This window comes from Punica granatum, chromosome 7 (assembly GCF_007655135.1).
Source record: "Punica granatum isolate Tunisia-2019 chromosome 7, ASM765513v2, whole genome shotgun sequence".
Classification (NCBI taxonomy): Eukaryota; Viridiplantae; Streptophyta; class Magnoliopsida; order Myrtales; family Lythraceae; genus Punica; species Punica granatum.
Genome location: NC_045133.1, coordinates 7,371,154 through 7,392,839, shown reverse-complemented (window position 1 = coordinate 7,392,839; position 21,686 = coordinate 7,371,154). Strand labels below are relative to the sequence as shown.

The 21,686-nt window shown below is 36.3% G+C and overlaps 2 protein-coding genes across 3 annotated transcripts; both read left to right on the top strand.

The window, feature by feature from the left end:
• Positions 1 to 7,368: 7,368 nt before the first annotated feature.
• LOC116212652 (rapid alkalinization factor-like) lies at positions 7,369 to 8,277 on the top strand. The gene has a single exon (XM_031547289.1). It carries the CDS (start codon positions 7,573 to 7,575, stop codon positions 7,924 to 7,926), a length of 354 nt encoding a protein of 117 aa, XP_031403149.1. The 5' UTR covers positions 7,369 to 7,572; the 3' UTR covers positions 7,927 to 8,277.
• Positions 8,278 to 15,801: 7,524 nt separating this feature from the next.
• LOC116214954 (REF/SRPP-like protein At3g05500) lies at positions 15,802 to 17,768 on the top strand. Of its 2 annotated transcripts, none has more exons than XM_031550485.1 (3): positions 15,802 to 15,978; positions 16,332 to 16,556; positions 17,015 to 17,768. In XM_031550485.1, exons 1-3 carry the CDS (start codon positions 15,952 to 15,954, stop codon positions 17,483 to 17,485), a joined length of 723 nt encoding a protein of 240 aa, XP_031406345.1. In that variant the 5' UTR covers positions 15,802 to 15,951; the 3' UTR covers positions 17,486 to 17,768. The 2 variants fall into 2 exon arrangements, with proteins under 2 accessions (XP_031406345.1, XP_031406346.1); XM_031550486.1 differs by lacking the exon at positions 15,802 to 15,978 and adding an exon at positions 16,021 to 16,263 and having other exon boundaries at positions 16,384 to 16,556.
• Positions 17,769 to 21,686: the final 3,918 nt, after the last annotated feature.

Genomic DNA, 21,686 nt, shown 5'->3' with positions numbered 1-21,686 from the left:
TTAGAAGGGATCGAAATAGCCTATGTTCGACTTCGACTACTCAAGAAAGTTGAGTAGTTTCGCGTGTTAAATAGAGATATACTAGCTCACGTTAGGCACCATAAATCGAGATTGTTGCTTAATGAGTCTCCATAAATGGCAATATCCATAGAGATATAAGAGGTTGGTTTGAGGAGATATCTTGCCTAAACAATTCGAGAGATACTTATTGAATATCGTCGAATCTCGCGGTATTATACTCTGATCATTTAAAGAAAAGAGAAGGAGAGCAGAAAAGGATTTGGTGAACATTGAGGGAATCAAGACTCTAGGTCTTCTAGACATAAATTTTTCATGTAACTCTTTAGTAATTTGCTAGTTAGTATTACTTTTTTTTAGTTACATCTCTCATGATTACCAATTTGCTTGACTTCTATTGAGTATGTTAATTTGAGTGCTTATCGATAATTTTGGATCAATTTATCCTTGGGAACGATATTTTACTCACATCTGTATTACTTGATACGATCCGTATACTTGTTTGTTTGTGAGATCGAGAATATCCGCAACAGTTGCCTACGGAGTGGGGCAAATCAAAGAACGAGGCATTGGGATACATAAAGAAGAAAAGTGAACATGAATCTCCAGTGCAGGAAGCAATCCGTACCATCTCAAGCAGGAAAAAAAGTACTCATCAAGGCTGTCGCCACTGCTGTCCTTAATTATGCCATGGGTTGCTTTAAATTCCCTAAAAAATGGGGTCAGGAAGTTAATGGGGCTATAGCTAACTTGTGAGATTAGAAGGATCGATAATGAGGTGAAGAGGCTTCACTGGAAGAAATGGTGACCATTGTGTGCCATCAAAGATCAAGGAGGCAAATGGGATATACTTTGAGATTTTAATCTTCCCTTACTGAAAAAAATGGCATGGAGAACGTACAAAAATTCTGATGCTTTTTGGGTTCGAGTATCAAAAGGGTTATAATTCTCCGATAATGAATTCCTAGAAGCTGGCAAAGGAGCTTGGGAATTTTTGTGTTGGAGTAATATATTGGAAGGAAAAGAAGTTTCGAAGAAAGAGGCTATATGGCTGGTGGGTGATGGAAGTTCCATAGGAGTTCGACAAGATACTTGGATACCAGGAGGGTGTAAAGGGAATAGGCAGTACAGAGTATCGACTGCTGCCGTGTGATGGATGCTACAGTCAATTCTTTGATTGATAGAAGGCGTATCTTGTGGAAGCTGGATGATCTATCACGTTGTGTACGGGCAAAAGAAATTAGAGCTGTCATGAGAATTCCAGGAGAAGCCTGAGAAACTGCTTTGCCCATATGATAGAGCAGGTGAAAGTTTCTGTTAGATCAGCATATGGATTCGTAAGTGATACAAAGGAGAACAAGGATGCTGAGAAGGCTTCGTCTTCACACCACCTACATTAATAAACAAGTTCGAAGACAGATTTGGAGTTCGGATTGCCCCCCTAAGCTGAAGATTTTTTGTGCGGGCATGCTCGAATATATTATTATCGCCTACGAGTCTCAATTTTTTTAAGAAAAGGCTTATCAGGTTTAGCTGCTGTCTGTTTTTTAGGGAAGAAGAGTTCTCTTGCTTTGTGAATGGAGTAGAGGGGTCTGGTTGGCAAGTGCTGGTATGATGATCAATAAAAAAGAACGGTCACGAGATCTGATTCCTCGCTGATAGAGTATCGATTCTTCCAGGTTGAGGGGTAATAATAAGCAACAAGATGAGAATAATAACAGTCACGCAATGGCATATATGGAAGGAAAGGTCATGTTGCATACTCTGAACACGGAGAGCCTACGCCGGTGACAAAGAAAGGTTTGTCCGGATGATACGGGTGGATGTTAAGGAGTTTGCTAGAAGAACAATTATAGGTAGATCGATGAAAACAAGAGCTGACGATAAAAGCAGAAGCCCCCAGAGAAGTGGCATAGGCCTGGGAAGGATTAGGTGAAATCGAATAGTGATATCGGTGGACCATTTGATGAACGCAAATCTGATGCTGGTATAAGGATAGGGAGAGTTCAACTACTGATGATGATGAAGTTGTAATAGACAAATATGGTTAATTGAATAAAAGTGATTTGCTCTGGCCAAAAAGAAAAAATTTAATATGAGAAATTCACAAACCATGAGACCATGTTTTGGTACCACAGGGTTGGATATTCAATCATCAACTCCTGCTAGCAAGGGCTGGGAGAATCTAAATCTCCATGACCGCAACGCGAACATTTCGTTAGACTCTTGAATTTTGTCCTCTTGATCTCACATTCTACATTCAACCTCAGAATCGTGCCAGACTAGCCGGGTCCAAGAGTATCGATTCGATGCTAACCATAACCCAAAAGCTTGAACTTATTGTACAAGATCTGATACTCTAGAGTTGCATTAAATAGGCAACACACAAGACCATCAAACCATGTGTACTTCCAGAAGAATCGCCTTCAATTAACGCGAGAATCGAAATGCTTAACCGATGAAAAAATGCGATTCTTTTCGGCTATTGCAAACTGCAATTGATACTCCTGTCGACAGGTTCCTCGTATTTAAAGGGAGGGAGATCATCAACTGATGTGTCATGATATGTTTATCAAGAATCTGGTGTTGGAAAATCGTGAAGCCCTGAAATGAACGGCTGCTGCCAGAAAACATGGCTGTCGTGTCGCGGTGTTAGTGTAGCTGTTACCTTCAATTAGGGGGTCAGCATGATCCTTCAACCATGCCTCCATGCCAGGATGTTACCCAGATGGGGCCTTTCCTTCTTCATGACTTCCTTCCATGCCACGTGCCCGTGCACATAGATAAACAATTTGTTCTTTCTTTTAATATTGCAATTTTTTTATCAGATAAATAACCTATTGGATAGAGAAATTTAGACGGAAAATGGAGGGAAAGGATTCAGAAGAGGCCTCCAAATCCTTTCGTTTACATTGGGAATTGAGTTGAGGGACACTATCATCCTCGAATTATTTATCTGCCTCTACATTAGTTCCTAAATTATTTTTGCCACCAAAATATTAACCTTCCATCTACTATTTCGGTCATTCCATTAACTCTTCCAACGAAAATATGACGTGGCAATGTAGCTGCGTCAAAAATATTATTTTTTAATTATATATCCAAAACATCATTTTGTATATTTTGAAAATTATTTTCTTTTTTCTATAACTTTTTTCTTCGTGTGTTTTTTTTCTAGGAAGGGGACAGATCAGAGGGCTCGTCCACCGGCCACTACCTCTTGAAGGGGCAATGGTCGGCGGGGGAGCCCAGGCAGGGTCGGCCCCTTCCCGTCTCCGTACTATTGCTCCTTTAAATTTTTTAAAAAAGCAAAAAATGACATCGTTTTACACGAACTTGATTTAAAAAATTATTATTTATGACGCCGTTAAGTTTGCATTGGCACGCCACCTCAAATTTATAAACGAAGTTGACAGAGGGACCAAAGTGATAGATGGAAAGCCAACATTTATGCATATTTGGTGACAAAAATAGTTCAGGGGCAAAAATAGTTCGAATAAGGCCTCCAAATCCTTTGGTTTACATTGGGAATTGAGTTGAATGTCATTATCATCCTCGAATTATTTATCTACCACCACATTAGCCCTTGAATTATTTTTGCACCAAAATGCCTAAACGTTGGTCTTCCATCTACCATTTTGGTCATTCCGTTAACGCTTCCAACAAAAATTTGACGGGGCAATGTACCGGCGTCATAAATATTATATTTTAATTATATTTGTCAAAAACCACATCATTTGTGTATTTGGAAAATCATTTTCTTTTTTCTTTAACTTTTTCTTCTTGTTTTTTTGTTGGGAAGGTGGGAGATGGAGGAGGGCTCGTCCACTAGCTCACTGCCTCCTGAGGAGGTGATGGTCAGTGAGGGAGCCCTAGCCAAGTCGGCTCCTTCCCCTCTCCGTATTGTTGCCCCATTAATTTTTTAAAAAAAAATAAAAAGCAAAAATAAACTTCGTTTTGTATGAACTTGATTAAAAAAATTATTATTTTTAACGCGGTTAAGTCTACGTAGGCACGCCACCTCAGATTTAATGGAGGGGAATTCTAACATGGCATAGATTTATGAAAACACACTTAATATATCAGTTCAAGTGTTTAATATTTCAGTTTAAGTGTTAATACTTTTACTATTTGTAATAAATTATATCAAATGCTAGATACTTGAAATAATATACTAAACACTTAAATTGAATGCAAAAATAAAACACTTGTACTAATTATAAGTACTAAAAGAATTAGACACTTAAATCGAAATATTAAACACTTGAATTAAAAGTACTAACCCGTGTTACCATAATCTTGTGCCATAATAGAAAGGCCCTTAAACGGAGGGATTTCATATAATAATATTTTTCTTCATAATTTCCTCCATTGCCTTACCATAAAATATTCTCAAATCCAAAAAAGTTATCAGACTTGTGCGATCATATGAACTGGGGAAAGATCTCCCCTCCATCAGAGGATTCCTCATTAGTTAATCAATGAAATGAGATGAGATAGATGATTATATAGGAATTATGTCATTAAACATGCTCTTCCTCTAGACGATACGATACGATTTCACACGGAATGGTGGACAAGAAATGAATCGGAAAATTTCACACGAAGACATGATTTTTGCTTATATTCTTCTTCTCAATCGTCTCGATCTCCAAATCCTTCCATTGAATAAGAGGGAATGATATGGGCGGTTCAAGAGCAAAAGATATTGATAAATTTTCAGTCGTCTCACATCAATAAGGCATGAGTAATTTTCATGTTAAAAACTCATAGAAAATGCAGAAGAAATATATTTCCACAAAACAATGTGCTAGACACAGTTTGGCTGTCACCAAAGTCATCGGATATTTTCTGTTGGATGTGACAACATAAATTGAGTTAAGAATCAATGAGGAGGATGAGGAGGAATGTTCTTTCATTTTCAAGTTTGATATGATAATGGCGACGGGAGATTGCTGACCACATTTTATGCAATAATAATGGGGGAGATGGTTCACTTAATGAAGCTCGATAAAATTTTATAATGGAAAAAAATATTGATATATCATAATTGAAATGAATTAAATAAAAAACAAAACAAACTTTTCAAGGAAAAATTAAAAATAAACAATAAGTAAGGATATAATCAATTTAAATAATTTGATGCTTATTTCTTTACATAAGATTTCATATTTGAATTTTGTGAATGGAAAAAATAGATATTGGAGGAGTTTTACCATTTCATCAATCGATCCGGCTCAAATTGGATTACTCGGGAGGCATTGAGCTTTCTAATATTAGGTGTACACTAAACAAACAAAATAAAATAAAGGGGAAAAGAAAAAAAAAATAGAGAGGAAAATTTAAATTAAGAGGGGAGGAGGAGGTTTGTTAAAGGACAGCTGGCCTGGGATGGAAGGGGGCGGGGAATTGGAATTTAGAGAGACGCGCAAACACCGCTATCTTGCATCCGTGGATGGGGCCCACCGCCCCAATCCCTAACGGCTACGTGCAAGTCACGCCGGCCTCTAGCTCCTGCCCTCCGCTTGCTTAACGCCGTGAGTTGTCTTGCCTCCTTCCGTCTCATCTGCTAGTTTGCAAGAAAACTGAAATTATAGTTTTCACAGTGCACCAATTCAAATTTTATAAATGAAAAAAATTCACGATTAGAAAATTATTTTTTCTTTATCGCATCAATCCACCTCAGACCTGAATTAGTTAGGGTCATTTGAATTTTCAAATATTAAGTAGTGTACATCAACAAAAATGAAATCAAAGTTCCATATTATTATTTCAGATGATGAACTCCACGAAATTAAACCCAAATGTGAATCAAACACACTAGGGTCTCTCAATTAGGAATCAAACACGAATGTGAATACCACCTTTCTTTGAAATTATGAGTTATCTTTAGTCATAGGTCGAGATTGATCTTAGTTTAGGAATCACCTTGACTCTATTCATGAAATATTTTCAATACGTTTCAAACCACATTAATGTAAAATCCATTCACATGAACTGCAGTTTGCTAACTGTACTGCACCTCGTGATCGCGATTCTTATAGACATTCAAATGCAAATTCTACCTTCATTAACCACTATCACTTCCACTATTCGTTTCTCGCTTTGAAATCAAAAGCAAATGTGAACACACAACTTTATTTATTTGTTAAATTATGAGTTATTTTCAGACGCATATCGAAATTAATTTCCATCTAGATTTAAATTGATTCTGATCACGAGATACTTCCAAAGTAGTTCAAAACATTGAACTAATCAAAGCGTAGTCCGCCCACATGAGATGAAATACCGTTGATCAGCTGAATCACATCTCGTAGTTGACTTGGATGTCGACTTTGTTAAACGGTGATGGTAACGGTAGAGAATGGGGAGAAGAGAGACTGGAGGGCACAAATTGCAGGAGAGAGAAAACGTGTTTCGGTTAGCAGATTCCGAAATTAGACCCTTTTTAGAAAACAGAATAAGATAGATGCAAACCCTAGATGCCGTCTTTCCCTCCCTCTTAATTTATTCCCCTTCTTTTATTATATTATATACCCCTCTAACAATTAGAGAGAGAGAGAGAGACACAACCAGTCAACTATGTTGATTCATGTGTAGATTTCTGAATTTACCCAAGATTTCCCTCTCAAATTACATTGCTGCCACTCCATTATTTGACTCCTATTTTTTTTGTTGTTGTTGTGCTCAATACATCTTTTCTTTTGCCCGTTGGCTCTCTCAAAGTTGCCATTTTGTCATGTTCCATAAGGTATGCCATTGTGCCTCCGGCCACTACACAAGTTCTATTGACAAGAAAACAAGGAAAAAGTTTCACGAGCTAGAAAACACCAACAGCTGCATGTCCATCTTATTACTTTTCCTTATGAAAATAGTAAAATTATAAATGCAAAAAAAAAAAAAGTGATTTGCCTCGGCTCAATCTCCATGCTATTTGAGAAAAGGGTAAGATGTGATATTGCATGGTCAGTCCTCGTGCACTTGAGATCAGCTCTACAAGAAATTTACTATAAGCTAAATGAAAAAACTATAATGATTAAACTATTAATCAAGAAGTTTTTGTAAGCTGAATGTAAAAGTTAAAGTGTTGTAAAGGAATCGTTGGACACTCTGATCTTAATGTGCCGTCAAATCAACTTCCAAATAGAACTTAAATCATAAAAAGTTTCGCAAAAAAAACAAACTTTATCTGATATCGTACGGACTTCATTGACCATTTCTTTGAAATTGAATAATTTTCCCCGTTTTCATTTATCAACTCCCACTCATGGTGTAGGATGGCAAGCATGTAATTAATCCAGAAACCGAGGGTCAAACTTCCACTCCTCCCTCTTTTAAATCTCAATCAAGTTGGTGCTGTTCTCCTTGTCCGAAGCTCCCAACAACATCAGAGAACAGAAAATGACACTCCTCTGAGAAGCCAGCCCGTCACCATATCACCCTGCCGGCGAAGTCTCCCCCACTGCCAACGACGACGACTCCATCGATCTCAGAAGAAACAGGGAAGAACCCAAAAGCAGAGAGAGAGAGAGAGAGACCTCAGCCCCCACAGCAATGTCGAGAAGCTTCCGTTCCTCACATCCCCTCCTCGCGATCTGCGCCGCCCTAGCGATCTTCGCCGCCCTGGCCTCCTCCACCGCCTTCGCGGCGGAGCTGGAGTGGGCGTCCCTGTCCGCAGCGGTGGGGAGGACGGCGGGGAAGCTGGTGGGGGAGGAGGAGGAGTTCGGGCTGGACTCGGAGACGAACCGGCGGATACTGGCGACGAGCAGATATATCAGCTACGGGGCGATGCAGAGGAACACGGTGCCCTGCTCCCGGCGCGGCGCCTCGTACTACAACTGCAAGCCCGGAGCTCAGTCCAACCCCTACTCCCGCGGCTGCAGCTCCATCTCCAGGTGCCGGAGCTAAACCACAGCTCCATACATACTCTCCTCCATAAACACTAGTCACTCACTCCTATGGAGGATTGATTGTGATTTGATTAATTGATCAATTCCATTGATTGGTTAATTTTGGTCTCTTTCTTTTATTTTTTTTTTCCTTTTTGTTGGGTTTCTTTTTTCCGGGGTGATGGTGATACGTGGAAGCCGGGGATTGGTGGGGAATGTTGTTGATGTGTCATAAATCGATCTGTAAAACAAGATTAATTTCTGTTCCATAATCTTTTTTTTTTTTATTGCCATTTCCCTTTCTTGATGACGGGTTGTTTTGATTTGGAATCTGGGCCCTTTTGATATGCAATGTGGGTTGCTTGAATGATGATTCGATGTTGTGTCGTTACGACATACCGGTTAAAAGACAGCGGTTGTTCGTAACACGCTTGCGAGTTTGCTGTGACGCATTAGCATGGCAAAATTAGATTATTAAGTGGCAAATTTGTTGAGGGAGAAGAACTTCACTCGAATCCATTCCATTCCCACTCCATTCATGTGTACTGAACAATATGTAATCTCGTTTGTGTCTATATTCGACTTATGGTTACCTTTGACCTTGACTGCTCACTTGCTCATGGACGGGGAATGGGTCGCGAACCGTGATTCTTAAAGATCAACCTTCGATTTTAATGTTGGAGTTCGATTGTTGGGTCTTGTTTGATGATCGAAAGGAAAGGAAAGGAAAGGAAAGGAAAGGAAAAGGAAGGGGAAGGGGAAGGGGAAGGGGAGGAAATATAAGAAAAAGAACAATTGCAAGTTGCAAGTATAGTATGAGCTGTCTGAGATCAGAAAAGGCTCGGAAAGACCTCTCGACGATCACATTTGATAAAAATGATTAAATTCAAAGCACCAACACGATTTCGAGGATTATGGGAAAGTCATGCAATCATTGTTGGGGTCCGACTAGCTGATATATATTTCACATACCTCAGGGCAAGAAGTTGATTGGCATAAATCAAGCCTGTATTAGACTAGATGTATTTAAGCTGGTGCGGATAGAAATTGAGACCTCCATCAAGTATGGCCACATTAATCGGTCTGCCCACCGCAATGATTAGTCGGTGCGTCCGGCTGTGGCTCCTCTAACCATCCACGTACGATGCTTTCCCAATTGCAGAACATCGTAAACATGATTTATAATTCGTTTGGAGTAACAAGTTGTTATGAGGAATATGTGATTTCGATCGGGTTTTCCATGTCCTCCTAATCCATAGAGTAGAGCGAATAATGGAAGGTAGGCTCCCTTCTGCTTCTGGATTTGACAATTGACATTGGATCAACCGGCGGATAACTCTATATATGAATGACCAACTTGATATGATTGTAGACACACACAATCTCCTATTCCGTGGGCAAGTATTGGTTGCGGAGATCGACTCAACTTTTTCCATAGAGACAATGAAATTTGATCCAAGTTCTATCGAACCTACAAACTCTAGTACGATATCGTTCATCAAGCACTTAGCCACGAATACATCCTTGAATCGAATCGCACTTGATTTATCCATATTACTTATATTTGAGAAGTTTTCATGATGCAATATAGCTTTAATTTGAGAAAATTACACCGTACAACATGGTTTGTCGACTTTTTTTTCATATTGTAACACAAATCGATTCAGTTTTACCGTACAACAAACGAAAAAAACTTTGTCACGTCACAACATGCCATTTATATTTTTGTCAGAAAATGAACGAAAAGCTAACATGACGACTTTTTTTTTGAGGAGTTTGCCACTCGTGGAATCTAAAATAAAATGAAGAAAAATCATTTGGGATTAGAGATAGGAGTGGAGCGCCCCACTGGTCATCCACCATATATTGGATATATCGAAAAGAGTGTTTCTATATCATTTTCATAATCAACTTGAAAATTCTTTTAATTCAAAATCTCACTCACAATAACATGAATTGTAATTTACATAATATTCTAGAAATATCAATTTGTGACTGGAAATTTAGATTAGAAAAATTTTTAGGCACGCCTCTTCGGATTTAGCATTTGTTTATGTAAAAAGAATTTTCGTAAAGTGGAAAGAGAAGATATTTTACCATAAGTTAAGCATATTGGGATTTTAATTTAGTATATTTTATTTTTTAGGCTTGCATCTTAGTATTCGCAAGTCCAATAGACCTCAACTAATCTAATTCAAGCTTACTGGTTCTCAAAAGAGTAAAACTTTTTCAACGTGGAAAATTATGGAAGACATTGCTCAAACTATTCCAAGAGATCAAGTATTAAATGTTAATCCCTCAATCAACAAGTACGTTTCCCGAAACTCGAACTTGTGTTCTCATTAAAGCTGCTTACCGCTCAATCAAAAAATTGGTAGAATATTTTATTTGGATAGAAAGATATTTAGGAGATATTCAATGAAATATTTACGATTTGATTTTAAATTAGATTATATCATTATCTAGTATTCTAGCTTCATTTTCTTAATCATATTAGAAATTCTATATAAGTTGTAGGCCTATGGTCATAAAAACAGAGAATAAGACCAATAATTTTTCCTTGTAATTAGAGACCTCTATTCTACCATGGCCCTTTCATGTATTATTCATCGGTCGGGTTTAGACCTAATATATTCTATTCAGGTCTAAAATCAAATTTAAATTTGAGAGACCGTAATCCACGTTGCATCAATATCTCCCAAAAAAAAATGATAAAAGGGCAATTAGTTACCATAGGAATAATATCGGATGCTGTAATCAACTTCACTATTCAAAACTAGAATGTGAAGTCCGAATATTATATACCTCTCTGAGTTCCATAATGAGGGTTGCGGCTTCCGTTGAGTATCTACTTAGGCTTGGTTTGATTTCATAATAAGTTAGTGTTTCAATGGTAATAATTTGAAATTATTGAAATTAAAGTTAATACTTGAAATTGCGAATAAGCAGCAAACACTATCAGAACCAATTTTAGCTATTTAAATCTTAAAAAGTGGTACAAAATTTGGGATGACACGATCTATTTAGCTCAGAAATGGCACCTAATCAAATGAAAGGTAATTTATTAAAAGCTCAACTGATTTACAAAAGAGAAATAAATTGTCTTGCACGGGATAAAGAAAAGTATCTTCAATACTTGAAAGAAGAAATGCCTTTTGAAAGGATTGAACACCAAATTAATAAGCCAGAGAATAAGCACATGATAGAACGATTACAAAATCATATTAAAAAAATAATTTGTGCCAAGATTTACCACATGAGAAAAATTTTGATGAAAAGAGTATCCACGCAAAAACTAAACCCGTTCAGATGAATTGGGATTTATAAAAATATTGCAGAATAAATACAGGATCTCTTAGATGAAAAATTAATCAGGCCAAGCAGATCTCCAGCCATTTATGTCAATAAAAATGAAGAATTACAGCGAGGTTAACCAAGACTAGTAATAAACTGTAAACCACTAAACCATATTTTGAAATGGATACCCGATTCCAAACGAAAAGGCTTTATTACAAAATTTGTATAATCCAAAATTATTTTCAAATTTTGATGTGAAATCAGGATTTTGACAATTACAAATCAGTGAAGGGGATTCATATAAAACAACTTGTATTGTCCGATCGGATAATACGAATCGAATGTTATGCCTTTTAAATTAATAAATAAATGCTCCACCTGAATTTCAAAAGATTACGAATGATACTTTTAACCCATACTCAAAATTTTTAATTATATACGTTGATGATGTACTTATACTTTTACCGAATATAGAAACCCATTTTAAGCATATTAATCATTTTGACGAAATAGCGACACGGAATGGATTAGCAGTTTCACCCACTAAAATTAGTCTTCTCCGTTACCAAAAAAAGAGTTTTTCCGTTGCCCAAAGGCAGTCTTTTCCGAGCTAAAGTACAATTTATTGGACGTCATATAACATCTTCAAATTCAAGTAAAACTCTTCTTTGGGTTGCCACATGTAGGAATGTTTGTGGATAGGGTTTGAGATGGCTTGATCCTTCTCAAATCCAAACCCTTTTGGGTGGATCGTCCCCAAATCCGTCCCAAACTTGCTAAGAATTTGTGAAAAATATCTTAACTCATCCCAATAACTTAACAGTTTTCCACCGGGAATCCTCTTACTATTAAGGTACTCATGTCCACTGTAGAAGAACCTAAACAGTAGCCATAACAAACGAAACGCATGAGTTTATTGAATAAAAACATCGATTAAATTAAACGAGTTTCAAGAAATTAAATTACTTCAACACAGTTCAAAACAAATTTGAACAATTCACTCCATTAAAAGAACTAAACTCATTCAAACACATAAAAGCTCCATACACTTAATCCTCTACAAGCTCTTTAATGGGGGTACTAGTAATTTTAAGCTTAATGGGTTCGGGATGGGTTTTCATGCCAAAAACTAAACACTTCTCAAACCTATAGGGTTTTGATGAAAAATCCCTAAACCCTTCCCACGACCCAACGTGCGAAACTCTTTTATTACCCATTAGGGTTCGGGCAGGGTTAAATCTCGTTTATCGAAACCCATGAACATCCATAGCCATATGTCATCCTAAGAAATTTTCTCTTTTTTTCAGAAAAAAACTTTTATCCAAGTTGAATTAAATTATCTAATTTCAATTTATTAAATTTTCTCTTTTTCTAAAACATTTTTCCTTTTCTTTAGCTTTTTTAATTAAAAAAAGTAGAAGGTAATATGGTCGACCGTTGAGAGAAACAATCCATTTGTTATTATCTGATCAGTGCTCTCGTGGCGGCTTCGTTTTATTTTAATTCGCATATTTTAATTTTCACATTTTCAACCCCAATGATATATTATAAGTTCGACCCAAAAATTTGCAGGTAATGTGGTTGACCGTCGAGATAAATGATATGTTTATCAAAGTTGGATCAATCGTTTCTAAAAAAAAAAGTTTCTCCAATTTTGTTTATAAAATCAGAATAAATTTAGTATCATAAATACTATATATATATATATATAGATATTAGGATATATGCAACTTTAAAAAAAAATTAGGGTGTCAATGGGAAACTTTCTCCCATTCTTGGAAGTTATTCTCCAAGGACTTATATAAAAGCTGCAAACTCATTACCTTAATAAATAAGTGGGTATAAGAAATAATAATTTATAAATATTACATATATCTTACAAATTATTTGAGGCAACAATAAATACAATTTACAATAGCAAAATATTAAAAAATGAGTAGTTAATGCAAAAGAATTATCTAGAATTATATGCCATATATAGATAAATATAATGACAATTTTATATCTACTATAAATAGATTTGGTATATTATATATTATATATCTATAGAAAAAAACTAATTTTCTCATATATACATATATACAATTCTCTTCTGCTCATGTAGAAACTATTTAGTCACTATTTTAGAATTTTGTATAATTAACTTATATAAATTTCTTTTTTCTCCATGTTTCTATATTTATCAAATTAAGACAATTTCGAAATTAGAGTGTTTCATCAAATGCATTAACACTTAAATATGTAGCAAGCCAATGTGTAGGTCCCAGAAAAATTGTGCCACCAATTTGGAAACCCGCGGTATCGTGCGGGGTCCTTCCTAATAAGGAACTATAATTCCAATGGGAAGATAGTCCAATTTGCAAGCAAATTTCCTGACCAGATTTTAGATAATAATAAAAAAAAGCAATTACAAAGATTTTTAGAAAGTCTCGATTAAGTTCTCTATTTTAATCCTAATTTTAATCAATTTTGTAAACCATTGCGTGATAAGTTGAAGAAATCTCCTTCATGGACAGATGAAAACACAAAGATTATTCGACAAATCAACAAACAAATAATTTCTTTAACCTTTTTACATTTAGCAAACCCGAGTGCTCCAAAAATAGTTGAAATGGATGCATCAGATATAGCTTATGGAGGAATCCTAAAACAGATAAAAAATGTAAAACAAATTGTCCAATTCACTTTGAAACATATGGAATCAAAGGCAACATAATTATTCTACCACATGCTAAATCGTCAAGATAATAACGATTAATATTATATGTTGGATCATATCATTGAATAAAAATTCAATAGATTTTTGCTCCTGCTTCATCGTCTTTTTTTGCCAAGTCAAAGAGTGATCACTCGTTAAGATGCAGTCATGGAATTTTGCAACGAAATAGAGTTAATTGAAAGTGAAAATCGCAATTTTCAGTAGTGAATTTTGTTCTATTTAATATCCAATTGGATTTGATCCGTTCATGGGCGCGATCAAGCGTCATCGAGAAATTGCGTAGTTGAAAATATCGAAAGCTAAAGTATGAGGGGTGAATCTTTAGTTAAAAAGATTTTTGACAAACATACAATCCCGAATCTTACATAATGAGATCTAATGGCTAAAAAGAAAATAACTATGGTAATTGCTTTTTGCACCTAACCCAGGTAGAATCTTTCATCTCTTCAACTTCTCTATCTTTTTAAGAGACTAAAAAAATAAATCTTCTAAATCTATAATTTACGGTATATCATAAATTATATCTTTAAAATATAACGCATAATATGAAAATTAATTTATATAACATCGCGCTTAATCTGATACACTTCTAAACTAAAATTACGTTCTATTCCACACGGGTCACACTCTAGTAATAAATAAAGCTATTAGATCAAGGCTATACAATGGTAATGTGCTTGAAAAACAACTCGACTACTCATCTATTACTATAGATTGTAGAAGGAAGTTAGTTTGTCCAACTTTCATTTTTCAAAACTACCCATTAAGGAATAATAAGTTAATTGACAATCTTAAATGGATGAAAATTAAAGGGTGTTTATATATTTTCAACTTTTTTTATAATTACTCACTCTCAATTTCTTCCACAATTCTTTCTACTACTCTCCTCTCTTTAAACAGCGTTTCCTCTCAACCTCTTTTTAATGATTCTCTCAACACATTAATATATCATTCTTTTCTATTAATTTTTTAAAGTTGATAATTTGACAAGATTAATATACGTGGCATTTGATAATATTTTACATGCATTGATTTAATTTTCAAATTAAAATTACTTCTGTGCGTAGTGCCGGCATTCTCTAGTATTTTTTTTTTATCACTGCTTCCGCCTCTCTCTCTCTCTCTCTCTCTCTCTCTCTCCATACATGAAACGTTACTCTCCTTCTCTTTATGTTTCAAATTTTATCATTTTTACCACAATATATCTTATCAACTATCAGAAAAGAAATTGATTGAACCGCAGTTCTCTAGAAGTGGAACATCGGACCTATCTTGAAGTAAATTTTTTTTTTCAACACTTACTTTATGTTATTTCAAAAACATAGTACATTTTGTGCGCGTAACATGAGTATGTCTCTAGTGATTATGCAATAATTTATTTTTTAATGTGCATCTTGACATCCAAAAGTTTAAACAGTTCATGTCTAATTCAATCGAACCGAATCGGACCGTTGAAGATTTTCCGATATGAATTTTCTTTATTCAAACAAGAGTCGAGCCCGATATTTGAATTGGAACATACTGGAATCGCTTGAATCTGCGGATGCTGGTATAGCAGTGGTTTGTTTACGTGGTTTGTGTACATCAGCCTTTCATACGAACAAGCAAATGAAGAAAGAACATTCTAGACACATCGAGCCGCAACCGTGTGGGAAACTCGCCGTACATTACTGACCTCAAACTCGCCGAGACATTACGTCCATATACAAAGCAGAGAAGAAACAATACTTAGTCGGGAAGCAGTCAAACCAAACAGACAACATCACCGTCAATGGGGGAGAGATGTCGACGGGGCTGCCTTTCATTAATTACAGGCCGTTCGTTCACGCCGTTTGATCCGCCCCCCTCGCGACCGCCCCTATAAATAGCGACCCCCGGGAATCGTAACGTCTCGCCATTAACAGTTCCTTTTCTTCCTCCGCTTTCGTCGTCTGCAAGAATCAACCGAAAGTTCCTTTCCTCTCTCTCCCTCTCTATAGTTCGTATCGATACTTTGTCTCGATCCTCCTCTGCTAAGAATCGGCGGATATGGCCGACGGTGATGTCCAGGAGAAGGTGAGGGATCTGCTCCGTCCATGTTCTTATCGATTTCTTCGCCGATTGAGATCACGTTTTGGTTCCGTTTCCTAAAGTTCGGCCGTGCTTCCGGTCGAATTCTCCCGATTGTTTTATTTGTCTTCCCGATTCAGTTGCGTAATCATATGATTCGATAATCATTAGGATAACATGTTGAGACGAACATGGCGAAATTCGAGCCTGAGGAAGTAGATTTGGTCAATTGATTGTATGCAGAAATTCCTCGCATTTGGAAGATGGACTCATGCCCGATTTTGCATTGGAGTATTCTGCTCCCTGATCAATTCTTTTGAATTGTATCTCCCTTTTTTTTTTTTTGGGTTATGGCTAAGGTTATTGGAGAGGAAGAGAGGCTGAAGTACCTCGAATTTGTCCAAGTTGCAGCAGTTCATGCGGCACTCTGCTTCTTGAACCTCTATGGCTACGCCAAGGACAAGTCCGGACCGCTGAAACCTGGTGTGGAAACAGTTGAGGGCACCGTGAAGACTGTCGTTGGGCCTGTGTATGACAAGTTTCACGATGTCCCGATCGAGGTCCTCAAGTTCGTGGACCGCAAGGTTAGTTCCCTTTCGGAGATTATATGACGCTCCCATCTTTCAGATAGTTAATCATTCGACTGTTATTTGAGATTGTGGTTAGATGTGTATGAATTAGTAGAGTGGTAGATGTGCTGAATAAGCTCCGGTGGACTGTGCTACAATACGTATACGATGTATGGCTGATAAATGGTTGGAATTGGACATAATTTAGGGAGATGCACAGTGGAAACTCGCACATTGGGTGATCTGCCTAATCTTTGTTCCTCTGTTCGATTAATTGTCTGTTGCTATGAGTAGATGATTGAGATAACCATGGACACCCTTTTGTTGGTTTTCCTTCCGATAAGTGCAAATCATTAGCTCTCACTATAAAAAGCTATTAATTTTTTCGTGGATCAACTGCAAATGGTTGGTTTCATCTTTTGCTTACACCCATGAATTATTAGTCGGTTGCTGAATATATATGATCTTTGCAGATTGATGAGTCCGTGACCAAGCTGGACAAGCAGGTCCCACCTGTTGTCAAGCAGGCCTCTTCCCAGGCTTTCTCGGCTGCTCAGCGGGCTCCAGTTGCTGCTCAAACCATGGCTTCAGAAGTCAAGCGGGCAGGAGTCGTGGATACCGCATCTGGGATCGCAAAATCAGTCTACACTAAGTACGAGCCCACCGCCAAGGAGCTCTACTCCAAGTACGAGCCCAAGGTCGAGCAGTGTGCTGCATCCACCTGGCGCAAGCTCAACCGTTTGCCCCTTTTCCCACAGGTGGCCCAGGTGTTTGTCCCAACTGCCGCCTACTGTTCAGAGAAATACAACGAGACTGTGCGCAGCTCGGCCGAGAAGGGCTACAAGGTCTCGACTTACCTGCCTTTGGTCCCCACTGAGAAGATCGCCAAGGTGTTCAGGGATGACGTGCCGGAAGCGGAGCCTTTGGTTCCTGGAGTGCATTAATCTAATATCCACCCATACCCTGTTCCCGTTGGTTTGATGAGTGGCAGTGAGGGGTTACTTGAATCTCGCAGAACCTGTGGAGTTGCGCTTTTTATTCTCTTCCGATTCAATGCTCGTGCATTTGAAACTTTGATTGCATTATGTATATAATAGTTTGATTCAAACTTCTTTAAGTTATGTCCCCGTGTAGTTGAAGTGTGTTATCTTCGTTTCCCTTTCCTTGATTCTGCAAACAATTTTTTTTACCCCTCGTGTTAGATGCATAATATTCTTGTTTCTGGTATGATTGTTGCTTCTTTCTAATTTTACACAAGAAATATTCTTGTTTCTGGTATGATTGTTGGTTCTCTCTAACTTTACACTAGAAAGTCCGATCACTTGAGAAGTTGTCGGTCTATTCCTTCATCGAGTATCGTTCCCTCCCTTCCTCGAGTTTGTTGTTGCAGTCGTAAATTGAACACTAATGTTCTGTGTAGATATTCACTTGCTAGTGTAAGGAAAAATCACTCCAGCAAAGCAAGGATGCTTGCAGTGTGAAGGAGTAGTAGATGAGAAAGGATGGTCGCTGACCTAAACAGGAGAAGTAATTCTGAAAAAGGAAAGGCTCGGAAATAAGAGGGCTCCAGTTTATTCTCATTGGTTGCATTTCCTTTTTTTTTTTTCCTTAATATTTTCTTCTCAGTTGGTGGAGTGTGGAACGTTTTCGTAATCGGAGAAAGAAAATCAGAACATTTTCGTTATTGAGAGAAAGAAAAGACCACATTGCTCTTCTAGGTCGGGGAAGTATGGAACTTCTTTATAATCGGAGAAACGAAAATCCGAACACTATGTTTGGGAGTTTTTAAGGATGGAGAGGAGAGGGACGAAGAGGAGAGGAGAGGAAATGGAGGGAGAAAAACAAGGCAATGAAAGGAGAGGAGAGGAAATGAAATAAAGTTTACTCAATAAAGTTATATTTGAGGACAATTATCTATTATTATTACTAATATAAAAGTGTGAAACTTAAAAAAACGTTTCTCCAAATTTCATAATTATCATTTTACCCTTTTCACTATTTATATATATATGTATGTATTTTTTTTTTTGTTATTTCTATTGCCTCAGTCATAGTAATATTGAACATGACTCATGGTGCTAATGGTGCCTTTTGACTAGCATGCAAATAAAATGTCTTTCTATCATACCCTTTCTCATTGTTTTTTGGGTGAATATACCCTTTCTCATCTTCTTAATATGCATGTCTCCAACTCTACGCAGTTCATTCCTTGACACATCTACAATCTATAAAGCATTATCTCTTTTTCCTTTTGGGCCCAATTATTATTCTTTTATTCCCTATTCTACCCTAATATGTGACGTTCTCTTTTTCCCCCAAAATTTTATCTAACCTTCCATCTGTATTAGTGACAAACACATAAATAAAAGGAAGAAGTTGGTTTTTTTTTTCCGTCGGAAAAGAAAGAAGATTTTTACCAAGCCAGAAAGAGAAAAAATAAAACATTTTTCTTCGTATTAATCTGGTTTTCCCCCGGATTACAATTCCAAAAATTCTCATAGTCCGGCCATCCCTCGCTTTTCTAATTCTCCTTTGTGATTCATTAATTTCTCTCGACATACTTTCTTCCTTAGCCTGTCTCCTCTGGTTAATTAGTAGGGTCTCTCCATTACTATTTCTTTTTCCGTCACCAACTATGGATCCTACATACTAATACCAATTTGATGTTCTCTAACACGTACTCGGCCAATCCTCGGATCACGATGTATATCTTTCCCTCCTCCAACTGGAAGACCGTTGCAGGTAGTGTTCTATGGCCGAAAAATGGTGTAGCAGCAAAATGGGACAGATTGTGGATGTAGATGGTCAATGTATACATATTTATGTATACGCACGAGGGATATTCTGTGGATCGGCAAGGCATGCGGCTTGAAGAAGGAATAACAACAACAGTATGGCTTAATTAACGAGGTAGGGCAAGGGCATGTTACTGCAATTAGGGATGACGATAGATCTTTTAGCAAAAAGTTCGTGGGTAGTCCGGTAACAGAAGTTTACTGGATAATGAGTTCATATTACTCTTTCCGGTTACAAAGTTCATATGACTCTTTGGTTATTAAGTTCAACCGTACATTTACTTTCCTTGTCACCATGTGAAATTAGAACGCAAGCACGTACACTTGAAATACCACTTCATCTGATAAGTCCTTTACGGCGTTTTTATTTTTATTTTTCTTTTTTGGATAAGTATGTTCCTTAGTTATTAGCTTTACCATTGTTAAAATTATTTCTGAACAGGGCTAGCCTCTAATATCGTAAACTTCATGTTTCTAATTTTCACTATGTTTGGGAGCTTTTTTGCGGGAGGGAGAGGAGAGGAAATGGAGAAAAATAAACTTCCTTATTTGAAAATAATTAACAAGAGAGATGAGAGGAGGAGAGTAGTGAAGAGAAAAAAAAATATATTATACAAGTAAATGTGATCAATAAAATTGGTTGTATTATGCCATCAAGTAAGTTACTAAAATTGTAAAAAAAAATAAACATTTTACAAAAAAAAATTAAGTAAAGTTCTTGAAAATTTATGTACTTTTAAATTTAAATTTTAAATAGTTTACTTCGAAATCTGTGTAATTTGTTTTGAAATATATGCAATTTACTTTCTCTATTAATAATTTTCCAAAAATTCTAGTAATTTACTAGAAATTATAATAATTTAGTTTGGTTGTGTGATATGCTATCATACTAGGATCTATTTATGATCCTTGGGAATTCCTCTCTCTACAAAACATATCTGTCCTGAAAATCCAAAACCAATCAATTAATGATTCATAACCAAACAACAATAAACATTACTATCACCATTAATAATCGCAAACTGATTCATGCACGAGTACAGGTTACATTATTGTGATTTGTTTGCTCCCGGTGTCCCCAAAGGTACTGGTAACTCAATGTAAGAAAGTACGGTATGTTATTATATTGATTCATCACCAAACAGTAACTTCGTTTAGGATTTTCAGGACACCTATAAATTGTGCGACTAGAGGAGGAATTCTCAAGGGTCGAAGAATGGGACACAACTCGATGTTCCGTTTGGTGAGGTGTAGCGTAGCGACGGTGAATATTTTGAACCGTTTGAAATACAAAATAATAATAGTTTATTAAAATAAATTTGCATGACTATATATCTGCAAGAGACATAACCCTCAATATATATGGAGAGAAAGGAGATTTCCTTCAGAACGGAGTAAATATTTATCCTAAAGACCCTAAAATAAGTGACTTCGTAGCCCTCTAGAGAAGTGTTGGAAACCCCATTGTTCATAGTTACGATTAGATCCATATATATACAGATATCTATGTGTATGACGTACTTTTCTTCTAGAATTTATTAATTAGGTATGTGAATTCCCCTACCATACTCTAATTCATATTTTCCTTTCTGTTTTTTTGCCATAAAATGTCGCACCCTTGAAGTAATTCCCGCTAAATGTGGTTCTTATATTACATAAGAGAAAAGGAAATATCAACAATTTCTCTTCATTAATTGTATATCTAAATATATTTGTGATGATCTCTACCAAACAAAATATATATTTGTGACAATTATTTTTTAAATGATGATGTATATTATTAACTTTGTTATAACTTTTTCTCTTTACTTATTTAAGATACTTTTCATTATTATATATTACTAAGGAAATTGGCCTCGTCAATGCCGCGGGATGAAAATGTCTTGTGATCATTCACAAAAAAAAGGGTCTTGTAATCGATAGTTAGAAATGACATATTTATTCCAATCTTCTGAAATCTGCTACTTACCAATAATATGTGATATGCTTATAAATTTAAACAATTACCCATTGAATGATTCTTGATTCAAAACATACATTGTTATAGATCCAATACATATATATGATTTCTAGCCATATGAATAATTTATTTATTCAGAAATTTTGGTATATACTTAAATTACATCTAATGTTGTAGCTCCCAAGAACTGCATTTAAGACTAAATATGAAAAAAAATTTATAGAAAAATCAAAGTTTTTCCTCACATTGTCCTGTCGGAATCTCTCAGTCCCATGATCCGTACCCTTCATCTTGATTCATTTATTTAGTAGTCATTCACTGAATTCTTTCTAATTTGTCTCTACAAATGAAAATTTTATTTAATGTATTTCTTCAATGTGGGATTTTGAT